We start from the raw sequence: 10,967 nt of genomic DNA on the forward strand, positions 1-10,967 counted from the left end.
TAGGTGACTACAATAATATATCATAAACATTATATGCTTTAAAAATATCAACTGCCTAGATTAACAGAAGAAGAAATAGAATATTTAAATAAATCTATTTTAGAAAAAAGAAATGGAAATGGATATAAATGAGCAAGTAGGATTTATACCAAGAATTCAGGAATATTTTAATATAAGAAAAACTATTAACACATTTGTTTATGTCAATAAAAATAACAAAAATAATATAATTACATTAGCAGATTCAGAAAAAGCTTTTGCAAAATATAACATTCATTCCTCTTAAAAATTTTTTGAAAGCATAGACAAGAAGCATCTACGTAAAACCATCAGCAAGCATTATTTATTAAGGGGACAAGCTAGAAGTTTTCTCTATAAGATCAGGAATACAACAAGGATGTCCATTATCATCAATATTAAACATTGTATTAGTACTGCTGGCAATAGCAGTAAGAGAAGAAAAAGAACTTGAAGTAATCTGAATGGGCAATGAGATAATAAAACTATTTCTTTTTTGGAAATGACAGGATGATATACTTGAAAAATAGTAAAGATTTAACTAAAAAACTGGTTGAAACAATAATATTAGCAAAGTAGTAAGATAGAAAATAAACCCACATATATCATCAGCATTTCGATATATCAACAGCAAAACCCTGAAAGAAGAGATAGTAAGAGATACTCTAATTAACATAATTGTAGACAGCATAAAATTCTTGGGAGTATACCTGGCTAGACAAACTCAGGAACTTCATGAACATTATCATAAAACACTTTCTATATGAATAAAGTCAGATTTAAATAACTGAAGAAGTATTAATAGCTTCTAGGTGGGCAGATCTACTATAATAAAATAGATCCAATTCTACCTAAATTAATCTACTTATTCAATGCCATCCCAATTAAATGACCAAAAAAAATTTATTGAGCTAGAAATAATAAGAAAATTCATTTCTTATTGAATGAGAGGTCAATAATATCAAAAGAATTAAAAAGAAAAAAATATATAAAGTAGATTTAGCAGTACCAGATCTTAAATTGCAATATAAAGTAGTAATTATCAAAACTATTTGGTACTGGCTAAAAAATAGAAAGGTAGATCAGTGGAACAGAATAGTCATACAATATATAGTAGCAAATGATTATAGTAACCTTGTGTTCGAGAAAAGTCAAGATTTAAGTTTTGGGGATGAGAATTCACTAGTTGGTAAAAATTATTGGAAAAAATGGAAAGCAGTTTGGCAGAAGCTAGCTATAAACCAATATCTTATACCATTTACCAAGATAATTTCAAAAATGATATAAGACTTAGATATAAAGGGAGATATCATAAGTAAATTAGAAAAACATTACCTAACAGATTTATGGATAGGAGAATAATTTATGAACAAGAGATAGAGAGCGTCAGGAGATGTCAAGTGGCTAACTTTGATTACATTAAATTAAAAAGGGTTTGTATAAATAAAACCAATGCAACCAAGATTAGAAGGAAAGTAGAAAATTGAGAGAAATCTTTTTATAGAAAACTTCTCAAATAAAGATCTCATATGTCAAAAATGAAAAGAATTCTGTTAAATTTATAAGAATAGGAATCATTCTCCAATTAATTAAAGATCAAAGAATATGAACAGGTAGTTTTCCGATTAAAATAATCAAAGATATATCTCTATGAATAGATACATATGTAGTCATATAATTTGTTCAGCCATTCCCCAACTGATGGGCATCCACTCAGTTTCTAGTTTCTAGCCACTACAAAGAGGGCTGCCACAAACATTTTTGCACATGTAGGTCCCTTTCCCTTCTTTAAGATCTCTTTGGGATATAAGCCAGTAGAAACACTACTGGGTCAAAGGGTATGCACAGTTTGATAGCCCTTTGGGCATAGTTCCAAATTGCTCTCCACAATGGTTGAATCAGTAATGTATTAATAATGTATTAGTGTCCAATTTTCTCACATCCCTTCCAACATTCAGCATTATCTTTTCTTGTTATCTTAATCAGTCTGAGAGGTGTGTAGTGTTGTAGTTGTCGAGTTATCTTAATTTGTATTTCTCTAATAGTGACAGCATTTTTTTCATATGACTAAAAATGGTTCTAATTTCGTCATCTGAAAATTGTTTGTTCATAGCCTTTGACCACTTATCAATTGGAGAATAGCTTGTGTTCTTATAAATTTGAGTCAATTCTCTATATACTATTAGAAATGAGGCCTTTATCAGAAGCCTTGGATGTAAAAATTTTTTCCTAGTTTATTCTTTCCTTAATCTTGTCTGTATTAGTTTTGTTTGTACAAAAACTTTAACTCAATATAATCAAAATTATCCATTTTGCATTTCATAATGTACTCTTAGTTCATCTTTGGCTTCCTTCTCCACAGATATGAGGTATCCTTTGTTCTTCTAATTTGCTTATAGTATCACTTTTTCTGTCTAGACCATGAACCCATATAGATCTTATCTAAGTATAGGGTATTAGGTGTGGGTCAGTGCCTAGGTTCTGCCATACTAATTTCCAATTTTCCCAGCAATTTTTGTAATATAGTGAGTTCTTATCCCAGGAGCTGGGGTCTTTAGGTTTATCAAACAGTAGGTTACTATAGTCATTGACTACTATATCTTGTGAACCTAATTCCACTGATCAACTATTGTATTTCTTAGCACCAAATGGTTTTGATGACCACTACTTTACAATATAGTTTTTGGTCTTGTACAATTTTCTTCTCTTATTGTTAAAGCTAACATTTCTAATACAATATTGAATAGTAATGGTGATAGTAGGTAATCTTTTTTCACCCCTGATCTTATTGGGAATAGTTCTAGTTTATCTCCATAACATATGATGCTTGATGATGATTTTAAATAAATGCTATTGATCATTTTAAGAAAAACTCCATTTATTCCTATACCCTCTAGTGTTTTTAATAGGAATGGGTCTTGGATGCTGAAGTTCTTTGATAGTAGATTAAGAGTTCTGTATCACAGCTCTTCTCCATTTAAAAAAAACAATGCTATTCCAATATGTCTCCCTTAAAATATTTCTCTATTTTCTTGTTTTGTAATTGGTCACTTATACACACTTAACTCCTCTTTCCTATAAGATTTAAGACTTTTCTGTAATGTTTTAGTCTGTTAGGTCACTTAGACATATTAGGTCTGTTAGTATATCCAGGTGGCCCGTCCAACCCAATCAGTTCCAAGTATGTAATTTTAAATGTTTATATTCTGTAGTTTTGCTGCTCAGAATCTTATCCACTTACAGTGCTGTCATTAGGAAACTAATCCCTGTAATGTTTTAAAACCCAGTCATATTTTCATAAAACCAGTTACTTGTAAAGGCCTGGAACTCTGGAGAAGTATACTTGAAACAAGGTGTTAACTCAGTGGAATTGATGAGATAATGGTTCTCTAGTTCACACGTAATCAGTATGCTATAATGATGTCATTACAATAAGGTATATAAGGGCTAAGAAGGACTGGAAGAGAGACATTCTATCTTTGATCATCCTGGTGGCTCTCCTGCCTCCTCCACTAAAACCAAGACTCGTCTTAAGGACCTCCAGAAAGCTAACAGCAGCCCTGCTTAAAAAGCCAAAGTTATAAGGATATAAAACCTATAAGTACTTATTTGTAATCCTAACCGTTGTAAAATGTCTCTTCCCCACAGATTGATAGGGATTTTTTCAACTACAAAAGGAGTAAAAGTTACCTGTATATGAAGTGCTTTAAATTTTAAAAACAATTTCCTGAAGCTGTATAATTTTTTTGCTCCAAAAATGTTATTATGCTAATGTCTTTTTGAAAGTAGAAATCATACTAGATTAGCTAGAAGATACTGGTGAATCCATTTATGCTTTTACATGAATAATTTTAAAAATCAACTGTAAATTTCTTCAGACTGAATAAAGTCTAAGTATGATCATACTTGTTCACCAAATTTTAGAATATTAAAAATGAGAACAGCATTTCTTGAAATTTTACTTTTAAAAAGGAATAAAAGTATTATGCTATATCATAAGGGGTAAAGTATGAAACTTATTACTCAAAATATTTTATAGATAGATGTTTCTCTGAGCTAAGAATAGCAAGCTTCTGTTTATATCTTGACCCTCCTGGCTCCTGCAAGTGGAATGCCTGCCTTTTAGGAAGGAGGGTTTACCATGTGGAACCAAAGGTAAGTCTCATGTACCCTAAGTAGGCTGGATTATGACATAATAATTTTTAGGTCTTGAGTTACCATTTCCATGGGCCTGTGGAAACAGCATTGTCTCAAGTCCTGGGGATCATATGTATCCTATGGGGCACAGAACCAGAATTCTGTGACGGTTGGAACAGGAGAGCAGTAGCTAATAGTGACATGGAACAGGGAATGTGAATATGTCATGGACGGCCCTGGGAAGTAGGGGGAACTAAATCTTTCAAGTGCATCCTTGGTACTGGTCCAAGCAATATATTTTGCCAAAGGGCAGTATTCTCCTGAGTGCAAAGGATTAGTGTATGACAATGTTGTGACAAAGGTCTGAGAAACAGAGTAATGCCAAATATTCTGACATTTCCCCCTTTGTCCAAAAGAACCCTACCATCATGGCCAATGAAAGAGAGGCAGATACATACCATAGGATATTGCCCAAGGGGTCACTTCCCCTTGGACCTGTCAGGGATGTGTCCCAGTATCATTGCTAATTGAAAGGAGAGGGGATCAAAAATGTCAGTGAGAAAATGCTGACAAATCCTTGGATCAGGGCCTTGGAGGTGGGTACAAGACAAAAGGGGAGAGAAAAAAAAAAAAAAACTAGTGTAGCAGATTCCGCTCTCACCCAGATTCTTGGTTCAGCTGTCTTGGATGTTAGCTGCTTCTGGGTTCATCCATTCTAGAGCAGGGACTTTCTTCAGATGATCCAATTTACCAGACAATGCAATAAAGTTTTCCTCACAATTCCCTTAATTGCATAGTTATATTAGTCGGATAACAATCAAATTACTTAGAGAGATCACCAAAGTAATCAAGAAAACTTAAACATTATCATTAAGTCCCATCTAACAGAGGAAGAGCTAATAACTGAACATTTTTAGGCTACAGGGTTGGGGTGGTGGTGGAGAGTGGGGCCATGAAACAGAAGAGTTAGGAATAGTTGCTTAGAAGGATAGAACATGCAGAAAGGATAGTTGCAGATATTTTATAAAGTTATCTGGTCTCTAATAGCCTTTCTTGCACAATATGCTTTATTTTCAGGACAACACTAAAGGGAGTTATGCTTCTTTGGTTCTACATCTAATACAGTCACTTAAATTTGGTTCTCCAATTCTGAAACTTCGGAGAATTTCAATTTATTCAGCATTTGCTGTCTCCATTTTTACTTAAATCCTAAACATGATATAATGTTTGATAGAATTCACTTGTAAATCTATCTGGTTCTAGTGCTTTTTCTTAGGAATCTCATTTATGGCCTTTTCTTTACCTTTTAAAATTATCAGACAGATACTTAAAAATGGGAAAATAATTTTGCTTTCTTTACCATTATCACTACAATTTATGTGTAAAATCTCATTAATCCTTAATTAATATAACCTTAGAACTTCTTACCAAAACATAATTAAAACCTGTATTTCCATGACAAATAAGTTTTGGAAATCAGTTATATATAGATGTATATAGTTCTTAGACAAAAATATCTAATTCTGTGGCTTTTCTCAAATTTTACTATTCCATTTAATCAGAAAACTTTTGCATTACATCTTTGTTTTAGTACCTTGTCTAATCATTTTTTCTTTGGAAGATATCATCCCTATATTTGACCACAAATATAGGTTAAAATTATAAAAGTTCATATTTAAATCCTATCATAATAACTCAAAGATGTTCCAGTATCAATTTATTATTTAATACTTTTAGTGCTGTACTTACAAACTTGATTGTAGAAATTTATTATAAAAGAAAAAAGAGGGACGTAGTTATATCATAACAGAGAGAAACACTCCCTTACCTCTGTTTGGAAAAAAAATTCCCTTAACTCTGATTCTAGGCAGGAGTCAAATCAGAGAGCCAATCATAAAGTCAGAGAGTCAGGATTTACCAAATGGGGAATTTTCTTGTTCTAGAAAAGAAATAGCGCAATGAGAAATAGGATCAGGAGGATTCTACATAGGCCATGTCCTAGGTCTTCCCCACAACCTTTCCCAGGCATAAACATTTACCTTAGCAGTCCTGACTGTTGCACATGCCATTTTTTACTATTGGGTTTTTGACAATTTAGATAACTCTCAAATTTTACAACATAAATTCAGAAATACAATTTAGAAATAAAATAATACAAAAATAAACTTCAGATGTCATCAATTGCATTTCCAAATTATCACATATAAAAATCATTCAAGTTATGTTGGGCATTTTAAAAGTTATCAAATACGGAAACATTATTTTCTGTTAGAGAAATACTAATGTAGTGCTTAACATATGGAAATCACTGTGTTAAGTATTTTATAGAGATTATCATTTTGATCTCACAACTATTATCATTTTTCTTTTTACAAATCAGGAAACTGGAGCAGAGATAAAATAACTTTCCATCAGTTACATAGGTAATACATCTCTGTACCTGGAACAGAGAAGAGTGGGCTCACCAAGGGCAGAGACTGGCTGGCTCCTGCACCCTACACTGCCATACTAGGCTCTGTCAGGGGTACTTGCACTCTCCCAAGTAGCAGCATAGTAGGGCCTGCCAATGGCCAGGCTTACCTTGGAGATACTGAGATTGGGGGGGAGGGGTAGCAGAGGGCACTGCCTAGGGGGTGGAGTGGGTGGGGACAGGACTTTGTCATTGGTGGTAGTTCCTGGTGGTGTTGGTTGTGGGCTCTGACCCCTCCACACCTCCCAGGTGCTAGGGTTGCAGGGCTGCTGCGGGAGGGTGTGGGGTCCTGCTGGAGCTGTTGCTTTCATTATTGGATGGTTCAAAATTCAAATTTCCCAATAATTCTCTAGCATTTCTTTTTCTTAAGGTGGTCTGAGATGAGAGGGGTTGAGGGACATGGTTATAATGTTTTTGTTAGCTATCCCCACAGCTGAAATATCCACAACTCCAGGGGAGAGTGGAGCACCTGTGTGACAGGGGTTGGGGGGCCCTCATTTTCCAAAGTATTTTTCCTTTTTCAGTACTGTAACCTTTATTTCAAGGAGCCATATTTTCTTTTCCTAATGACACAGAAGGGGTCCAAGAACAAAATAGGAAGTTAAAAAAGGATTGACAGGAGATTGCTATTTATTTTTTTCTTCATCCTTCATTTCTGGACTATCAATTCTCCTTCACAACTCTAGAATAATGACACTATTTTGTCAATTACTTTTAAAACTTATTTAATCCTTATTTTTCTTTAAAATTCATTCCATAAGAGTGGTATCTCAAAAACATTTTGGAATATGGCAAGTTCCTGATATTACTAAGTGGCAGTTTTCTCCTGCACTATTAAAATGACTAATTGCCAAACTCCTTAATTTCAAAACTTCAAAAATCTAAGATGCTTAGCAGTTCTACAACTTTCTGTAATGCCAATTTAACCAGTGTTGAGACCACAGAAAAAAACTTTTCCTGATATAATCTAATTTTTATAATCTAATCTCCCAAAACCTAAAGTGAGAATTCCCAATGTTTCTAACTACAACCCTTAAGTGGTGCTTAGTCCACTCCCACTGGCACTAAAGGCTCATTTGGCCCTGTTTTAGTGTCAAATCCCATTTCTAACACTAATGTCAACTAGACTATTACCAGTCTCTTAACATGAGGCCTGAGTGAAGAAAATGCTGTTTGGAAATGGGAAGGCTCCTCCCATCTCTCAAGGAGGAAGGTTTTAACATTCTGAACCAAAAGTAGGTCTCATATATCCCAAATTGGGCTGGATTTTGACTTTTTAAGGTCCCAAGTTACTTGTTTCCCCATCATTGTGAATTACTGGAACATGAATCCATGTGGTAATTCTTAGGCACATCTTATTTTTCACTGTCATATCTTTCACAATTCTTAGAAATCTATAATTATCAAGTAACACACCAAGGAATAATGTATGCTTCAATTTTATTTAACAAGAACTGAACAATATCAATATGGCAAAGTGTTGTAAAATATTTAATATTCAATTTAGTCATATTGGTTTAAGTGGTAAGCACTTTTTACTTTGTATGAAAATTTAAATTTTTTGGTAAAGCATTTATAGAAAAAGACTGTTGTAGATGTTCCCCATCTTCAAATCTAGACTCTTCTGTAGCTCTCCATATGGCTCAACACCCATCCACATGGTATTAAGTGTGAAGAAAAAATCACCGCTAAGGCAAAGACGGTTTCCTGAAAGACAGAAAGTTTAAATACAAATAAACATATAGAATAACTCAAGAGGATAATTACAGGCCTGCATCGATCAATGTTTTCTTAACTTTTGTCTTTCTTCCACTGAAATGTTGGGACAATAATTGTCTGTTGGTTGAATCAATGAATTCAATTCAAACATTTAACTGGCTATCATGTGCATAAAACTCTTCTTGAAAAGCCAGTTTATTACCAACAGAAAAAAGCTTTAATGACCTTTTCTGAAATACGTGGTTTTGGAGACTAATTAAGAGTTAAATCCAAATAAGCTAGTTTACTTGCAGTAATTAAAATTGTGTAATTCCATAAAAAATCCCCAAGTTCAGTAATTTAGACTTGGATGGAAACCTTAACATCTACCTCCTTCAATTTTTCATATTTGGAAGTTGGGTCCCTAAGAGGTGGGCAGGTGTTTTTTTGAACTTTGGATCTGACACAAATCAGGGCCAAATGGGCCTTCCAGTGCCTGTGGGGGCGGCACTGGCCTTTCACTAGAGATTTCTCCAAAGTGTAGGAGTAGTAGGATGGCTATTTTCGGCTGAGACTACTAGATGGAGGGGAAGGGGGAGGGAGGGAGAAGCGAGAAATACTAAAAAAAATGGAGGGGGCTTAAGGGTTAGAAAGGCTCCTTCGGTCTGGCCCATGGTCCCTCGAGGCTCTTCGCCTTTGCCCCTCCCCCCTCCAACGGTTCTCCAAACGATTTTTCCCTCTCTCACAGCCCTATAACCGTCTTTCCCGCTTCCGCTCGGCCTGCTCCGAGGCTCCGCCTAGCAGCCTCGCCACCAGCTCGTGTCCTCATCCGCGGAAATGTCTCCGTCTTTCCCTCCACCGAATAAATTCTGCTCCATGTGCCCTCCCTCCAACAGTCCTCTTACCCCTCTAGTTTCCTTCCCCCTTCGCCATGTTCCTTTTTGGTCCTGCCCTTAAGCCCCACCCCCTCCAAATCTCATTGCCTCCTTCCCCAAAAGCTAACACAATTCTACCTTCAGGACCTCATAAAGGACGTCACGCAGTCCCCGTCCCTTAACAGGTTACACAGGACCGAGGGTCTTTTTCTTTCCTCCCCTTTACACATTTCTCACCGCCTCCATTCTCTCTACAGCAGCCTGTCCCTCTCCCTCGCCCAGGTTACGGTTAACGACCCAAAATAACAACGCCGTCCTCGGCCTGTCCTCGCCACCTCCCCCACACCCACCGTCTCAGGGTTTCGTCCCCGCTCCCCTTCCTCTCCCCTTCCTGGCCAGGAGTCTCACCATGGCGTTCACCGGCTCCACAGGCCCGCTCCGGGGCTCAGTGGGTTCGGTGTATTCGACGAACTCGCTGTATTCCAAACGACGGCCGGATCCCGTCCCGGGGGGGCTGCTCCGGCTCCAGCGGTTGCGGAACAGGGCGGAGAGGCGTCTCCAGGGCATGGTCCCGAGGGGAATCACTGCTGCTGTTGCCCGCTGGGCTGCGGGAACGGTCGAGGCTGCGAACTTCGGGAGGCGACGGAGGCGGTGGTGGCGAGGCCGTGGGATGGACTGGGCCCGGCTCGTCGCCCCCTTCCAACTCCTCTCTCCCGAGGACTTCGGGGGCCCGAGCCAGCACCCCTCCTGGCGGAGGAGCGGGGAAGAGGCGGCGCGCGGGCCAAGTGCCCCTGGACCTCGCGGGAGCCAGTCCCATGCTGACCTGGAGCCCGAGCCCGTGACCGAACGCTTCTGAACCAACGCTGCGCCAACGGCTGCGGCACGTGACTGACTTTTCAGTCACAGTATCATTCCAATCCCCACCCCACCCCCTCCTGACCCTGCTTGGGTGCCCTAGCGCCACCAGGCCCACTGGAGGCCCCTCTTAGTCGGTTGCTCTCCTCCCCCACCCCCCTTCCTTGCTAGGCTCGGGGCTATCCTAGTTTGCTTGCTCTCACCCTGCTCACTGGTTTAGAGGCAGATGTTCCCTCCTCCCTTCCTCCTACCCCCCAAAGCCATACCCTCTTCCCATAGCCTCATTCATTCATTCATCATTTATTTAATACTTATTGGGCAACCCAGGGAGAGGCCTTGGAGGCAGGAAAGCCCTATGAGGGCTTGCCCCGCCCTACAGAAGTCTTTTGTGCCAGACTGCCCTGGTCCTGACTGGAGTGGAGTGAGAAAGACATTTAAGCAGCGATCATTTGCTCCCGAGTTCCCCCATCATCATAATGTACCATTTGTACCAGGTCTATGATCGATTTCTTCCTTCTGTACCAGTGGTCTACACGCTAACAATATTGATTTTTTTCCCCTCTTATCCATGGGTATGGACTTATCCCAGTCCATACCCATCTTATCTCTTCTGTTTCTGCTTTCTGCTGCTGCTCTTTGAGAACCATCTTCTAGTCACGAGTCCCAAATCACTAGGACACATTACATATAATTTCACATTTATATACTTCAGATCTGGAAATCTAATAGCCCTAGTACGTTATATGTTTGGACATAAATATACTTGGATTCTGCTCCCTTGTGAAATATGGGCACTTTACTACTTTATCCATATTGTAGTTCTTACCGTCTATGGCCTCTTCCTTGGCAGATTGATTTCTATTTCACTTGCCCTTTTCTTAAAATCCTTTTGGTTAGATTTGTAAGATTCTAAG

The 10,967-nt window shown here is 38.0% G+C and overlaps 1 protein-coding gene across 1 annotated transcript; it reads right to left on the bottom strand.

The window, feature by feature from the left end:
- Positions 1–8,048: 8,048 nt before the first annotated feature.
- Positions 8,049–10,700, bottom strand: LOC127546652 (uncharacterized). Its single transcript, XM_051973662.1, has 3 exons — positions 10,650–10,700; positions 9,607–10,086; positions 8,049–8,332 (listed from the first exon to the last, which is right to left on the bottom strand). Exons 1-3 carry the CDS (start codon positions 10,698–10,700, stop codon positions 8,240–8,242), a joined length of 624 nt encoding a protein of 207 aa, XP_051829622.1. The 3' UTR covers positions 8,049–8,239.
- Positions 10,701–10,967: the final 267 nt, after the last annotated feature.

Source organism: Antechinus flavipes, chromosome 2 (assembly GCF_016432865.1).
Source record: "Antechinus flavipes isolate AdamAnt ecotype Samford, QLD, Australia chromosome 2, AdamAnt_v2, whole genome shotgun sequence".
In the NCBI taxonomy this organism is placed as follows: Eukaryota; Metazoa; Chordata; class Mammalia; order Dasyuromorphia; family Dasyuridae; genus Antechinus; species Antechinus flavipes.

What these genes read in the sequence shown, in the direction of transcription:
- LOC127546652 (XM_051973662.1), bottom strand. Translation starts at nt 10,700, where the DNA reads ATGGTTCTCAAAGAGCAGCAGCAGAAAGCAGAAACAGAAGAGATAAGA. An exon ending in AAACAGAAGAGATAAGATGG is followed by an intron (nt 10,087 to 10,649) that starts GTATGGACTGGG and finishes CTGAAAAGTCAG; the next exon opens with TCACGTGCCGCAGCCGTTGG. An exon ending in TGGAGCCGGTGAACGCCATG is followed by an intron (nt 8,333 to 9,606) that starts GTGAGACTCCTG and finishes TCTGTCTTTCAG; the next exon opens with GAAACCGTCTTTGCCTTAGC.